The 17,055-nt window shown below is 42.8% G+C and overlaps 1 protein-coding gene across 3 annotated transcripts in view; it reads left to right on the forward strand.

The window, feature by feature from the left end:
• mapk8ip1b (mitogen-activated protein kinase 8 interacting protein 1b) overlaps positions 1-17,055 on the forward strand; it is a 30,901-nt gene that overhangs the window by 1,256 nt on the left and 12,590 nt on the right. The window contains exons 1-3 of one of the 3 annotated variants that reach the window (XM_028401762.1): positions 3,173-3,274; positions 9,671-9,782; positions 15,840-16,097. In XM_028401762.1, coding sequence (XP_028257563.1) covers positions 9,750-9,782; positions 15,840-16,097 — 291 coding nt within the window. In that variant the 5' untranslated portion in view covers positions 3,173-3,274; positions 9,671-9,749. Of the gene's footprint in view, positions 1-3,172; positions 3,275-4,055; positions 4,407-9,670; positions 9,783-15,839; positions 16,098-17,055 lie in introns of those variants that run through there. The other 2 variants (XM_028401761.1, XM_028401760.1) reach the window with 2 other exon arrangements.

Raw genomic sequence — 17,055 nt, forward strand, 5'->3', positions numbered from 1 at the left:
AAAAGATGCACACACACACACACACACCCACCCTCAGGCTCAGACGGTGCCTGTCTCATTAGCCGTGCTGCAAACAGGCGACATCTGCAGCCATCTTTCTTCAGATTTTCATTACAGTGGCGTCAAAGTGGCTCCAGCAGTGTTTGTCTTTCGGGAAAATATATGACTATGACTCACAGGAGAAAACCTAAACAATACCCTACATGTAGTGTAGCATCACAACAATTCAGACACACAAAAAACCTTGAATGTGTTTTTTGATCAGGTGTTTTTTTCTGAATAGTACTGATTGATATTTTTTTGTGGTTGAGTAGAGAAAGGGAGGCAGATAATCTGTAACCTTAGGGCTGGCTCGGTCCCAGAGCAGCCATATGTTGGCATGTTCTCTCTCTCTCTCTCTGCCTTCACACGCTGTGGTCGAATCCTCCTCCTTCTCACCCCAACCTGCTGCTGCTGCTGCTGTTAGAGAAGCTCGATCTGCTCCTCCTCCTGTTTGTGTGCAGATATTCACTGACCCCATTTTCAGACACCTAAAATATTCAGGGTGTGTCAACAGAGAGAGAAATGGGTTTTACTGAAAGGATGATAGAGAATGTAATTGGTGTTTTGCACTGGATTCTTGTGTACATTAGAGCATCAAGTAATGTTGTCGTGCATAATTGAAATTTATAGAAACCTCTCTCTTCTGCAAATAGAGCTACTGTATATATATATAGGCCAGACCCAAATATATAAGTTAACACATCTGTATGTAGTTTTTAATGCTCACTGAGCTGTCACTGTTTGCACCACACCCCTTAAAAACAAAGAAATATTTCCCTGTTACACCTGAAAACAATTAATTGTATTCACACCGGCAGTGAGCTCTGACAGCAAAGCTATAAATGGTGCTGTTTTGGTGTGCAGGCTGCTTCGGAATGTCTGTGTTTTGTTCCTGCTGGAGGTGAAGAAACACTTTAAATCTTCAGGCTGCCTTTGTGTCACTGATAATAAACAAAAGACTACAGGATGTGGCACAATACAATACACAAAATCCTGCAGAGAACACTGTGATCTCAGACTGTGTATGAGAGTAGGCAGATGTGTGTAGCGTTTGTGGTCATAACATGCAACCACACATTTCTCTGAACTATTCCTTTAAATTCTCCTACGCTGCATTGATCCTCTGAGGCAGGAGAGGGCGTCACAGGAAATTTATATCAGTGTGTGTATATGTATGGAGCATTGAGACAGAAGCAGAGCACCCTGCTGCAGTTACATGTAACCAGGCATCCCTCTGGGGGCAGAATGAATAGATCACAGTTCTATATTTATCTTATTTAGATTATGATAAAGCATGTCAACCTAAAGAGATAACAGTGATGGAAGGGATGTAAGTCAGGGTGGCATTAAGCAAACGGCAGTTTAGACATGTTCGGTGGCTCATACATAATAAAACAAATGGCTGACAAGCAGGTGTGGCCTGTTTCCTCATTACACCCTGACAAATCAGGCACATAAAAGCTCTAGAGGTGGTTCTGAGAACTCTCAACTTGAGATCCCACACTCAGGTGTCCATACAGGTGAAGGAGGCCATTATCAGAGGATTCAGTCATTGTTAACAGTCAGAGGTGGTTTCATATAGAGGCTTCGCAACAAAGACCAGCAGTCCCACTCAAGGAGGGAGCAGCTGATGATCTAAGCATTGCACATCTTCAGTCAGACATGCTGGAGGCGGGCTTATGGCATAGACATATATATGACAGTCAATAGAACATGGCCACTGCTGTTTATTGATGATGTGGCTGCTGAAAGAAGCAGCAGGATGGATTCTGTGTGTAGATCTATGCTCAGATTCAACTTGTAAACAGATGTTAATGACATATAGATAGAGAGGTAGCTAATAACTATAGACATTTAATAGGTTGCAGTGTACAACATCACCACTAGATGTCACTATATTCTTAACATTGGTCCTTTATATGCATGACGTAGTACATGTTGTTTGATTGTTTAATGTAAAAACATCAAATGATAATGTTGATGTTGATGTTGATGATAACTGGTTTAATAACATCTAACATTATTAACCCAGTTATGGTTATTTTTAGATATTCAGTTTAAGCTAGGGCATAAAGTTATTTGTATTGTATCCATATAAATCAGAGGAGTGACACACATATTTTCCAATATGCAGAGATTACTGAGGCATATCTGTGATCTCTGCCTCTCTCTCTCACTAATTTATTGGCATGCCCTCTTTCTTTTCTTTCATCTTCTCCCTCTCAGCTTCCAGCCTGACGTGACTCTGCTGACAAGATCCGTTCAGGCAGAAAGATTCGAGGGGATGTGTGAGATAGAGAGAGGAGAGATGAGGGTGGTTAAGCAGATTTTTGAAGTGTCAGTTTCCCACGTTCACTGCTTCCATTTCTCATTTACTTTGATTTCTTAAAAAAAAAAAAAAAAACTTTTTTTTTTTTAACAGGATTGGTTTTAGCTTTTATCCTCAGAGAGAACATTTAAAGCGAGCTGATCTGAATCCACCCACAGGAGAAGCTGACACAGTGGACAGTAATTGCTCTGGCTGCAGTTCCCTTCTGCTGATTATTTACTACTGGCTCTCAGAACTGCTGACAAGGCAGTGTTTCACCTGACAGCTCCTCCCCTCTCTATATCTCTTTCTCTTTTTTTGTCTCCTCACCATCAAAAAAGAGAAACACATATATTCTTTCTATTTATTTCAAATGATTTCACATGATTTACCTTGTTAAATGATCTGCTCACAGAGTAATTTATTTTTCCATTTCATACAAGACACTAACATTATTTATGGAAAAGGATTCCTTTCTTTGAATAATTAAAAAAGTCCATACGGCTCTTGTTGTTGAGAACTTTCTGGTTGCATGTTGATGGCCGTTATAGGGTTAAATTGCCTCTGCTGACAAGCTGTGCAAGGATTAACACAACAATGGGAGGTGCCCCTCTTCCTCTCCTGTCTATAAAAATGAGCATGAATATTGCAGATTTTTTTTATTGTGGTTTGTGTGTTTTCCTTTTCGGTCTGTGGAGGTTTTTTTTTTTTTGCACATACTGAATGGACAGTTTCCAAGACCGTTCTGTGATGGCCATATGGCTGCATGCTGGTAGCACAGACTGTAGAAAAACAAGGACGAAGTGTCTTTGACCTTTTATAAAGTGAAGCCTGTGAGTGAGTTTGGCGTAGATACTTCTTAGATCACATGTCCGATATTGATGCTGTCAACTGAAGATGGAAAATTGTCTTGCAGACACTGAAGTAAGTCTCCACCAACACAATTTTGTTGCTTAAAGTTCCGCGTTTTGCCCATATAATCCACGCATTAGTCTCTCCCTTCATTTGGTGCAAGGCTGGCAAATTTTAATAGATTTTATTGGAGATTCCTGGAAAGAAAATCTCCCTCTGCTGTAGGAAATGAGGACGATCAGCTGTTGATCAGAAATCCCAAATAAATAATGTCAGATATTCATTCAAGACTTTTGTGTAATTAGCACAGTTCCTCTTTATTATTATTATATTGGCCTATAGCCTATATGTATTATGTTTTGGCCTATGATTCTAGCTACAGCATTGGTGAAAATGTCTTTCTTCTATAAAATAAATGGTTCTTCTGATAATCTGGCCATCTCATTGCTTGTGTTTTACGCCCTGTCAGACTTCTGTTTGTCAGTGCCAGGCCTCAGCAGTACCCTTCGATGGTGCAGTACTTAACTTATAGATGAAGATAAGCCAGAATATCCTTTTAGGAAGATGAATGGAGAGAAGGAGAAGGACAGAAGAGAAAATTAGGAGTCTTGCATGATCAATGGGTTAATGAATAATTGAGCAGGACAGTGTTTCAGAGAGAGAGAGAGAGAGAGAGGGGATGAGAGAGGGAGAGGAGTGTCCTCTCTGTGCTGATGTTTTTCCTGTTTGGGCTTCCCGTGTCATTGGATGATCTGCTAACACGCGCAGGTTCCTGCAGTGGTGTAGTAAATCTGATGCAAACAGGGCAGAGTAAACATCAGAGAAAGAGAGAGAGATTATATAACACTACTCTTCTCTGGCAGCTCCAGCTCTCCTGCCTAAATGATTCCCCCATTTATCTCCCGCTCTCCTCCGTACGAGCGGCAGCAGCAGGGCTCTTGAATTGGAAGCTTTTTGCAGCGACCCGGACGAGCTGCACCCCTCCTCCCTCTCCTCTGACTCTCTTCCTGCTCGCTCCTCCCTCTCTCTTTCCCTCCTCATATCACTTTCTTACCCTCTTGCTCCTTCTTTTTCCATCTCCTCTTCTTCCTCCTCCTCCTCCTCCTCCTCCTCTCCTCTTGCCTGTGGATGCCCTCCTCACTTACAGTATGGACTCTGGAGGGGAAGGAGGAGAGGGTTGGATGGAGGACCAGTGGGAGAAATGGTAGGACACCTCTCTTGTTATTCTCTGTGTGTGTGTGTGAGTTTTTCCTTTACCGGCATGCAGCAACATGGCTGTGTGACCTTGTGAGTGTGTAACTGCTAACACGTCTTCTACTTGCTATATAGAATCTCCTTGCATCTGAAATCAGAGGGCAGGCATGCCCTTGAAGGAGAGCGGATGCATATGGCTGTGTGTGTGTATTTTCATGGCAAAGCGTGCTGCAGGAGTTGCTGTGGAAAAGCCACAGAGGCGAGCACACATCACAGTTTGTGATGGTGTGTTATGTCAGGGCAGGAGAGGATGCAACGTGAGGATGAATTTGTGCCTTCAGAGTTTGTTTTCATACAGCGGATGATGGAGGAGGGGTTGTTTTTAACCTGGATGTGGAGCATCGGATGGGACAGTCCTGCTCCTGATCCTTGTCCCGCTCCTGTCCTTGCAGGAGTGCAAAGCTGATGAATGACCGACAGCATGCAGGCTCGTAATCTCTCAGCTGGAGCGTAAACATATAAATTGCTGGGCAGAGGGTGCACTTAGAACTGCTCTGACGGCTGCATGGTCGGCTTTACATATGTGATGTGTGATCATAGCAGCCCCACACTGATGCTAATCTCATAGGACTCTAACATGGGAGGGGAGATGTGCAAACATATCACTAGCATGTTGCTCTTCCTCCACTAATGCATGCAGAAATATTGCAATAAATAACAGCAGGTTTAGCTGTGATATTTTTCGATTTTATATTCATTATTATTATTATTGTCCAACACCAAATGTCCTGTCCTTGCCACTGCATGACCTTTTTCCACTCTGCAAAAGTGTCACAGGAAACAATATTGAGGTCTGCAGTGACGTCAAATGTGTGATGGCATTAAAGGAAATCTTAAAAACAACAGCTCCCATCTGCATTTGACCTTCCAGGCTATTTGTGAGCAAAAACCTAACATCATTTGCACGGAGGCAGCAGATAAACGCGGTTCTGTTAGTAACATAGGGGTCAGTGCTGGAATCAGATAAAGACTAATGAGCTGGCCTGAGTGTGAGGTCGCGCTGTCCTTCATTAACACAAGCAGAGAGGCAGGCTGAGGAGACGCTAATGCCAGCAGGCTGCCCTGTCACCTCCCACTGTCAGAATAATGCAGCAGTTTACACCAAATCCTCGGTGCATATAAACAGGAACCACCCGCCCCGCAGCGCCATCTGATGTCAATTAACAACAGAAACTGATGACATAATATGTGACGTCTCATTTCTGACGGGATGTTTTGAAACTTTGAGTGGTACTGATCAGTGCTACCAAAACTAAAACAGCATGAGAGTCACACATTACTGGCTATAATATGTGCTCGGTAGTAGACAGTCCACATTCAGAGGAGTCCAGCAATGATGGCAGTCTCAAGAAATCACAGCAACTGATATGATCAGGATGTCTAGATGATCTACACTTATGTCCTGCGATGGACTGCTGACCTGTCCAGGGTGTACCCCGCCTCTCACCCAAAGCTAGCTGGGATAGGCTCCAGCCCCCCGTGACCCTGCACTGCAGGACATAGCGGGTTAATAGAAGATGGATGGATGGATCTACACTTACATGGTCTGTCTTGGCAACCTGAATTAAGTGTGGGTGTGTGTGTTATAAATAAAAAGATTCTAGAATTAAAACATTAAATACAAAAGCTGGTAATCCAAAAACTGTCCACCATTGTCGCTAATTGTTACAGAAAAGGATAGGCCAAAATTTAAAGCAAAAAAACAGAGGCGGTCCAGAGCAACTCTCATCATTAATAAATCGGCATTTGGTCGACTTCTAATCCTCATGTTTTGTGTTATCAATGCCTGCATGGTCAAGTATCTGAATGGGGCTGAGCGCCCCCTTCTGGGCAAAATTTTGGCCACATAACAGCTGCGTTGGACATTAACCATCAGGTCAACAGGCAGATTACTACGTGATGTTGTTGAACTCGCTGCGCTTCAGAAACACGTCTGGTTGGAATGATGTCGCGCTGAAGATGCAACAAAAACGCAGCGCTTACGTTACGCAGCCGGTGTAAATCTGGGGTGACAGTTTCAATTATTATTCAATAATAATAATTTATCCCCTCCATCTCCCTTTGTGGTCCTGTGAGGTCACAGTGAAGATGCTGATGTCAGTCTGTTGTTACTACAGCACGCACTGAACTGATTTACCTCGTCTCACTTTCAGCCATGATGACACAATGGAAGTGTCACAGGGAGCTCTGACCGGCACAGCCCAGGCGGCCTGCTGAGTCAGCCGGCATTGATCACTGAGGGTGTTGTGTGTGAGATGATTTGTAGTACAGTACATGAATACAACTCTAGAGGAAACAAGCGCAGATATTTATAGATGTGAGTGTTCCCTCAAATCTTACTGAGCAAATGTTTTGTGGGGTCACATATCTTAGCTTTCATAATCTCCTGTACATATTTTATTTTACTTTACTTAAGTAAAGGGAGAGTTTAGAATTTTTAAGGAGGAAAATATTGGTCAGGAATATTATTTATTTATTTTTGTGTTATGTTATTCGTCTTATTATTATATAATTTTCTAAAGCTCAACATTTCCTCAACGGCGGGCTAAAGAACAGATATTATATATAACACTGTATAAAAGTGTAATTAATAATGCATAATCATAGCTTTGAAGCACTTAAATGTGCAGGCTGCTGTTCTGTTCTATGAGGAACTCGCATTGTTTGCTATTCAAAAAAAAACATCATTGTGTAGCTGAGGGTTGACCCTCACGCGGGGTAACCGGCGCCGGTTTATGACATGTTTAACACTGATGTGACGGCGCCGCCCGTCTGATCTGAGCATGCTCACCGCCGTTCGCCCTGTGATGCCCGAGCCTCGATGTGTGACAGTGTAATTTGCTCTGTATTACACACTCTGTTGGATTTCTCTGGTGTCCGCATCCCTCCTTACCCACAATTCACTGCAGCGGCGGGGTCACACTGTCCTGTCGAGGCGGTTTATCAGCGAACACTTAATTTCCCCCCCCCCTCCTCCCTCCACTCAGCGTCCCTGTGACTCTCTCCGTCCTCTCACTGTCTGCTGCACTTTTGATCTACAGTCATGACATCAGAAAATCATCCTTTTCTTCCTTTTGTATCGTAATAAGCTGCATTTGTTGTCAGCTGATGAGCAGATTTTGTTATTTATAAGCAGGAGTGTCCCCAGACTAAAGCCTGTCAGATCTGTTCAGTCAAGACAAAAAAAGTTCAACTGGTGCCTTCAGCCACGTGTTGTGTCTCAGTGGCTTTCATGTCTGGTGGGAAAAGACGGGGACACACGGGCTTGTTCACTCCTCACATCACTGAGTTCAGCTGCTCAAATTATCGATTTGGTTTTATTAATCTTGTTTAATAATTAGCAAAAGATCTTCTATTTTGAATAATTGGTAATGAAGTTAAACTCCAAATGACTGTTTGCAGTCATTTAGCTTGTATTATATGAGAGCATTAGTGATGTTATATTAATATATATTAATAACTTGTTAAATATACTTAAACACATATTAAAGGGTGTTAGAATCAGTCAGAAGCCCAATGTGGGATTATTGAAATCAGAATTTGCAGAGGAGCTTGGCTAAAATATGATCCTCTTGATTAGCTAATGATGCAGTGTTTTTGAAAACAGGTTGTTTCTAAGGCTGAATTAAAGTCCCATGATCAGATGTCAGGTAATAAATCCACATGTTTCATTGGTTTCAACCATGTATGTGAAACAGTTTTATGGTTTGGCTCAAAAGGCCGTAACCACGTCAGGTATTTATTTAACAAAAGAAGCAAATCTCTGTGACGCCTGTGCAAACGCCTGTGGCGTGCAAGTTCCTTTTTTGAATTTACGAGAATTGATCTTGGACAGCAAATAACGAAACTTGAAAAGCTGAAGCTGTTCCCATCTAAAGTCTGTTACTTCCCGTTTCTGTGTTTATGCAGAAGAGGCTTTGGCTTCTTTCTTCCTCCTCTCTCTGTCCTTCATGGCCTCATTAAAAAGAGGTAAACAGATGCATTTACCCAGGCTATTTAACTCCCATCCTCTGACACGTGATAGCTGAAGACAGCCGCAGCTGCGCGCACATTCGGAGAAGAAGGCGACAGCACCACGGATGTAGCCAGAGATGACATGTAGCAGCTCTCAGGGTTGACCAGGTTTCTCTGACAGGCCGCTTCTGTGCTCCTGATCTCTGTGTTCCTCTCTGTCCTCCTTCTAATAACATTGCTCTGCCCTGCTGTCTTCTGCCCAGGAGGGATAACAGGCACACATAATTGCAGATGGGGAAAACTGAACCATTGTTTACTGGAAGTTAATTGAATCTTGCCACAGACAGCAGGACAGCACATCTCCCTGCCTGACAGTGTTATTTCCAGTGTTACTGCTGGAGGAAGCAGGCCTTATGTTCCTTCCTGCAATAAAAAGGCTTGCGGGATGAAAGACAGGAGACAAACGAAGGTCCTTGTCCTGCTTTGTGCTTGTGTTGACAGAGCTTTGCACTAAACTTTGCAAGTTTTTGCTGTTTTGTTGGTATAAAGGTGCTTTTTGTCCTCTCAACAGACCCACACCTGATGCTGGAAGTATCATATAATAGGGGCCACCATATACATGCTTCAGCAGATTTTCTGACTTTTGTTTGTTGTGATTTCATTTTTCGTGTTCTACCTGCCTTGTTTTTCTACCTCTGCCAGCGACATTACTCGACTGAAGACAGAGTTTGACAATAACAAGCGACGCAGAGAGTACAACCATCTCAGCTAACGTCTGGATAAAACAGACAATTAAGTACAAATATTCCAGGATGTGCATTTGTTACTTAAGTTCTATTAAAAATAAGTGGATTCAAAATTAGAGGCAAATGACAAAAATATGTAATCATGCCATTTTCGAAAAAAAAATGCTCTCTTGTGGTATAAAAACATACAAACACTGACATGGCCATCAGATGGAATAACAATAGAGACAGTGGCCTCCAGCCAGTCTTCTAAATTCAGCTTAAACGTACAGTTTTGCACTGACTGAACTTTAATTCACGTTTCCAAACAGCAGATGGAGTTGTGTATACAGAATAATAGCATGAATAAAATCAGACTTTATTCATTTAACGGGGGAAAGAAGCACATGTGACATATATTCATGGATCATTGGACTTAAATAATTCGGTCACTCTGAGGCTGAGGGATTAATGACTTTTTTTCTTTTTTTACCCCTCTTCCCCTTCTCATCACTAATCCTCTCTTTTCGAACAGGTTGACCCATGACATCAGCCTGGATGAGTTTGAAGATGACGACCTGTCAGAGATTACGGAGATCACAGACGAGTGCGGGATGAGCCTCAACTGCAATGGCCCTGATATCAAGGTAAGAGGCGGCGCCTCGGAGACCCGGTTAATGCCAGATTTCATGACGGAAATCTGAAATGACCTCAGATGCGTACCATCTTCTCCGCAGAAGTACACTCTGTGTTGTTTCTCTGTGAAAATGCTGCAGATTAAAGTAGTCCTCCTGTGACATTAATAGCATTACAAAACAGGAAGAACACAACACAAATCTACACCAGGCTTATGACGTGTTTCTGCACATTGTTTGCTGCTGAAGTTTGAGCTCAGCTTGGGGTCGGACTCTCCTCTATGTCGTGTTTTGTCCCGAACAGATGCTGCTTTCAGCCTCCTGCCAGCAGAGGAAACCTGCCAGAGGCAGACAGAGTTCTGACAGACGGCGTCAGAGGCTCTCTGTAAAAACTTTGAGGCTGATCGCACATGATTGCCCTGCTCCATCCTGGGTGTCTTAAATAATTCACTTGGAGCTATTTACTGTTTGTTGAATTTTTTTTTTTTTGGGGTCATATCAAATCTGGAGCGAGTGTGAAATGCAGGAGAGATGTGGAGTGATAGTGAAGGAGAAACTAGGCGGAGGGAAATTTATTATTCTGTCAGATCTCCCCTGCTCCCTTCCCAGTGAAACCATCATCACCTCCTCCATTCAGCTCTGCCCTGTATCCTAGGCAACACAAGGGTTTTTTTTTTTTCTCCTATGACTCTTTATTTGATCGCTTTAGTGAGGCGGTGACCGGACTGACAGGAAAATCACTCTGATATCGCAGAGTACTGGGAATATTCTTAGCTTTAAAAGCTAGCTCCCTTTCACTGCTGTTGCTTGTCTTCTATCCAGGGAGCTAATTATAGCCCATATTCCTGAATGTGTGCACTCTCTGCTGGAGGTATGTGTGTGTGTGAACACTGGTGACTCATCCCACTGCGGGAAGCCTCACTATCCGAAGTGGCTCCTTGTCTTGCAAACGTAAGACAGCAGCAACGACAACAAACCTCACATGCCAATGATAAGTGATGGTCATCACTTATTGACAGGATGTGGAACATGCCCGGCTTCCATCCCAGGTTGAGGTTTCTGCTTTGCAGGTCTCTCACTAGTTTCTCCCCCCCTCCATCTTGCAGCCTTGTGTTGTGATTGCACGTTTGTTGTTGTTTTCAGTGAGGCAACGTGGAAAGAAACAAAAGCTTGATTTGTCCTGTTATGTGGAATTATGTTGGTAAAATCTTGCCAAAAATCCAGATTATTACAGATTTGGTTAACTAAGCTTCCGTCTCATGCGTTAGTTGGGGTTAGGCAGCCGGTCAGAAGTGTTCAGGTCCTTTAACTCTGTGGAGATGATGAAACATGGCCACAAACGTGAGTAGAGTGTTGTTCTTTCTGCTGTAAATATGAGTTTATATGTGACATCAGGTGTTAGTGAAGCTAAGTTTGTTAGTTTTTGTTAGTTCTTTATGTTTATGGTGACAGAGTGTGAACATTGGTGTCATTTTGCCAGCTGGATGTTTCTAACTTCCTGACTCACGTTTAGATTTAAGCTTTAAAACTACAAGGTTAGGTTTATCTACAGACCAAGGCTGGCATTCAAACAGTTTGTATTACATTAGATCATATTTTCAGTGCTCATGGTTGGTTGATATGTGTTTATAGGTGTGCATGCACACTCAGTGAAGAGGTGGTTTGTTCACACTGCTTGAAAAGACTCTGTTCAGACTCAGATATATACAGATGATGAAGGTAAGCAACATCACAGTTATTCAGTGTATGAATGCACAAGGCGTTCCAGTGCCAATCAATCAGACTGCAACCACTGTAAACAGATTAATTGATTAATCAGCTGCAGTGTTTTTTGTTTTCACAGAAGAATGTGCATTATAAGGCTTATAAATCCCAGCTTAATTGCTCTTTACGTGTTCATAATTAGCCAAAAGGTTCATCTCATCACCCAACCTTACTAGTAATCCTCCCATCTGATTTACTATCAGATATATCAGCCCTGATAATTGACTAAATATCTAGATCAGGTATCAATGAGGGGATCTGTTCATTTCAATTCTATGATTACAGCAGGTGTGTTAGCAGCAGGCTAGCAGGCTTGACTTGAAAGGATCACAACATAGAGCGACTCAGCAGCATGGATGTGCAGTATTACAGGGTTGCTATGTTAACAAGTTTAATGGCTACTTGGTATGAAAAGACAATTTGCAAAGACCAGAGTGTGTTTCCATAGTGACGATTCCCATCCCAAACAATATATGTCAACAGGACGTGTAACAAAGTCTGTAAACAGACTAGCTGTTTGCTAACACATTAGCAGATTTGTCTGTGTTCTCTTGCTGTTGCACTTCTATAGCTTCTTTTGTTTATTTATCTTTTTCTGAACATCAAACATGGAGATTAGAGATAAGGATCAGAGCTTGAATCATGACATGCTTTCTGCGTCTGTCATTTCACTGTCTCTAATCACCAATCAGACCTTAGGGACACTGCTTTATGTTTGCTTAGTGCACAGCATTTGATGGAGGCCCGGTGCATTTTAAAAATGTAGGAGGAAGGCGGTGCAGCTGCAGAGCGGTGTGGAGGAAGCCCTCATGGTGTGTACACAGGACGAGCTGTGACCTCAACAGTGAGCTCATCATCCCAGGAGTGTTTCAGGATGTATCTTGTCTCATCAATAATAGACGGTCACATGTAATCAGCATCACACGCTCCAGACAGGCATGCTGTCTGCCTCAGCAGGGGAGGGGGAGATGGGGGTGTGTTAATATGGAGGGGGTAAGAGGGCGTGTCATTTAGAGTCACATCTTCTTCTTTGACATTTAGCACAACAACTAAGAAAACAAAGTGGTCAGAGATTTTTTTTCTGTGGACAGAAGGCTAAAATAAAAATGGATGTCCAGCATGGACATGGCTGTGGTTGTGGAGCGTTAATGTGGAGCTGCCCACCTCCAGAATGGAGCATAAAGAGATTTGATGTTCCCCAGAGACTCAAAATGACAACATGCATTATGATGTCCTCTCAGAGAGAGAGAGAGACAGAGCCGGGAGAGTGCACACTTACATGCATGCATGTAAGAAAGAGTGGATGGATTGGATTAGCAGTCATTTGTTGCGCGTGGAAGCTCAACATAAGACATATGTCAGGGTGGAGGTCAGAGAGGATGAGCGATTACAATTAAGTGAATACACACACACGTGTAACCGCTGTAACTATGCCCATCTTTACTACAGGAGACGGGCTTTTATTCTGAAAAATGAAAAGTGAAGCTTTGATTTTATATAAAGCAAAACAATAAAATTCAGCAGTGAGTTTGAAGACTCTTTTTACCATCGTATGTTCATGTATGGTGTTTGGAATACAACTAATTTTGTGCAGACGATTATTGGTATATCCCATATTTTTTATTATTCAGCTAATTTTTATTATTTTTTATTATTTTTGTATGTAAAAAAAAAAATCAGACATCTCAAAAAAGTGTCAGTTTGACTCTGTCTGATGTTGCCATGGTGACGCTAACTGCTACAGGTTTTGTGTCTTTGTACCACTATTTCTCAGCCTAGTTAATTTGCACACATAATGTGTTCAAACTTTATGTAAACATATTTAAGTATACAATAAAAAAGGGAAAAATATTGCAAAGGAGAAGAGAAGAACACAGTAAGAGGGTCGGTTGAATGAAAAAAGGGTCCAGCAAAACACTTATAAAGAGGAGAAGCAGGCCTATTTCCATGGCAACAGTGTTTCTTTCACCTACTGCATGTGTCAAAGCTGAAAATACATGCAGTATACAAACAGTACACACACAAACAGTGGTGCACCCATGGATACAGCTCACGTCATTCCATCCACACATGGTAACAGTGCAGAGGGGAAGCAGCTTCATCAACACAAACAGAAACGAGAAGTTTGTAGAGCACCACCCACTGTCATGCACTGTAGGATTGGACAGTATGCTTTAAAGAGATGCACCTTTTCCCATTAATAATCTCTCATGCTGTGCTCCATAGTTCCACCCAGCTGCTTTGTTTTTATCATTTTTTTGCCACCTTGTGCTGTTGTTTGTGTTTGACCTGTTGGCTGAGGGGGCTGCTCTGATTGGACGACAGTCAAACGTCACGGCATCTTCAGGGCAGCAGCATCTCCTCAGCTGCTCAGCCCCTTGTCTCCTAGCAACAGGGGGCAGGACTCGCTTAAAGGGGCCGGTCGTGATTTGGGGGGGTCGTAAAACGCGAGCGGAGGAGCGGTGCATTGCATTAAGAGACATTGATTTTCTCCAGGTGAGGAGGTGAAGAGAAGTAGAAGAGATGGGGGTGGAGGACGGGGGAGAGATAATAGTGGGAGGATGACACAGGCAGATACTGGTGTGACATGGCTGAGCTGCAATACCACCAGGGGGGGTTGCAAGATCACTATATCCCTCAAGGAAATGAATGAACGGATGGAGAGACGGCTAAATGAGTAAACAGAAGACAGATATAATGGCAGCATGATCCATAGCAATACAGATTGTGGGACTGTTAAACTAATATATACATATAAAGATAGGTAAGCTTGAAGGATTGTTAACCAGTGCATGGTTGCAGGATAGTGATAGATCTAGCAGTCCTCTCTCACGGGCTTTAGTTCCTTTCTGGAGAGATAGAGGCAGACCTCTTGATATCTGGGATGAGTGGTTTGCTGCATACCAATGTGCTTGATGGCAACACTTAGCCAATAGAAGTGGATTAACCTCCATTCCATTCACCGGCTGTGGATTAGTTTACTGTCTGTGCACACATGTGATTGCACCTACTCTGCTGCTTCACTTCAATAAAGGAAAATACCCATTATAATAAACTCTATCCAAGGTTTAAACACTTAAAACTGAGCTTCTTCTTCTGCACTGGGTTACTGCATTCCTCCTGTTATCATGGATTTTCTCTCCGTCGAGTTCATCTCGACGGTCAAATAGAAATAAGAAAAAGGTCAGTTTTCTAGATTAATCATTAAAACAGCTTTGCATTAATAAAAGCTGTGCTAATGCTAATGCTAAATGACCCTTTTTTCTATGCAAAAATGCCAAAACTACCCATCTTCCAGGTGTAAAAGCCTGTCAAACCAGGCTGTTGTAGCTTTATTCTGCCTTTGTAGGTCAGATTGATTCTATTTTTAGCTTCTGCATATGTTGGGGTTGTTAACAGCATGTGCAGTTAAGCATGCTTGTTGTGCACATGCATATTTATTCACACCTCTATCTGCTTTGTTCTGTGTTTGTTTATACACAGCAGCAAAGAGAGAGCTTCAGAGTGTAATAGGCTTAACAGTGATTCCGGTTTCGATGTCAAAGCATTTACATCAGCTGACAGAAGGAGTCACTGTGTGTGTGTGTGTGGCTGCAGGGATAGTGATGATGAGTGAAGCAGACTGTAGTGGCCCAGTGCCCTCTGACTTACTGTCTCTCAAATGATGTCCAAGTGCGCTTTAGTTTCAGCAGTGGTGTCAAAAAACAAAGGGAGGAGCTCGGCATGAAAACTAAACACAACTGCTCTGGTTTTGGCTGAGAGGTCGTGACGTGGCTGAGCATCGTGTTAAGTGATTGTGTGTGCTGAGTGTATTTGTGTCTTATTCTGGCAAGCTAAATTAAATACAATAAACCAAATACTAGCCGCTCCAGTAGGAATATTGATCAAGACAATAGGTTTGAATATGATAAGAGACCTAAAAAAAAAGAGAGACACAGTCTCTGGCTGAGGACTGAACTGAAAATCTAGCGGCAGCTCTGTCTGCTTATGAACTCAATTAAGCCAGATTATCATTAGCAATCTTCATCAAAAGCTGTGAAAGTGAGAAGCTGAGCAGAGGGAGCTTTCATTCTCACCTCATCACTGCAGGTGAATGCTGTCATGCAGAGAAGCTGATGCTTGAAATAGTCTCTGCTTCTGCTTTAAGGGACCCAGTGTTGGCACTGAGACTGTTGTTGCTGAAGACAGAGCCGCCTCTAATTGGCCAGCTCAATCTCCTCATCCCATCCACGCAGACTCACGCACTCTCTCTCTCTCTCTCTCTCTATGACTTGACTGATTACATGCTTTCTCCAATGCCTGCAGGGCCGTGTGAGGCGAGGAACCAATAGCATGTCGGGGAGGGCGGAACTGGGAGCAGTCGGCCAGCTTCAGGCTGAGATGCTGCATTTGGACCTCATCGACGGTGCTGACGGTTACCGCAGCGACAAAGAGTCCTCCAAGGCGTCTGCCATCGCTCCTCCACCGGTTTCCAAGGACCCTGCAGCACCTGTTACCATGGATACTTACCGCCCCAAGAGACCCACGACCCTTAACCTCTTCCCGATTGTGCCACGCACACAGGTAGAGCCTGAATTAACCTTTTTCCACACACTCACACACACACATATGCATAGAAACACTCAGATGGTGGAAAACTTAAAAAAGGAGAAAAACTACAAAAATGTTGCTGTATAAAAGAAGATGTTGCCGTGTGTGTGTTGGTTGATCTTCATAGACATACTGGAAATATAAATGGCCGACCTGCCAGACATCACTACTGGATTCACTACAAGTGTTTCTCTGACAGGATGTGTTTTCTGAACGGAACAATGGCCTCAATTGTCAAGACAGATCTTTTTTTTCCTGTGGTGCCCGTCTCCGTTTGTGCTTGAATGCTGTTGGAGCTCGTGACTGTGTGTGTGTGTGTGTCTGTGTGTGTGTCTGTGTGTGTGTGTGTGTGTCTGTGTGTGTATCCATGTACATCAATCTCAGCGACAGGGACATTTTATCTAAGTGCTGTTTAAGGGCTACTTACTACAGAATGTACTGTATCAATGAGGATCGTTGGGTAGTATAGACCTATAAACAACATATATGTGTGTGTGTGTTGGGGTGAGGCTGTGTGTGTGTTTGTGTGACAGTGTAGACATGCATAAAAATCATTTATCTGTAGTCGAGAACATCACATCCACTCTGTGTTTTCACTCTTGGAGTGGACAGATGGTTAACTGCTTGATAAAATGCTGAGTTTCCCTGGTTGCCTTGACAACAAGGTCACCAATGACTGTAATATGTTATCCGTGATAGAATCATCACAGGTAGTCGAGGCTGATGCCTCTTTTTAACAGTAAGGAGTCATGTGATGAAGGAGAGTGTGATGAATCAGGGAAGGATCTGTGGCATCTTCTCAGAAGTCCTAAGATGCCGGAGAAGTGTGGCTGATAAGTGCAGAATAAATCTGCACTTTATAGTGAAAATATGTCAGTATTGATGTAAGCACATCTGAGCATGAAGATCACTGTTTGGTTCCTCATAGCAT

The sequence above is a fragment of the Parambassis ranga genome, chromosome 3 (assembly GCF_900634625.1).
Source record: "Parambassis ranga chromosome 3, fParRan2.1, whole genome shotgun sequence".
Lineage (NCBI taxonomy): Eukaryota > Metazoa > Chordata > Actinopteri > Ambassidae > Parambassis > Parambassis ranga.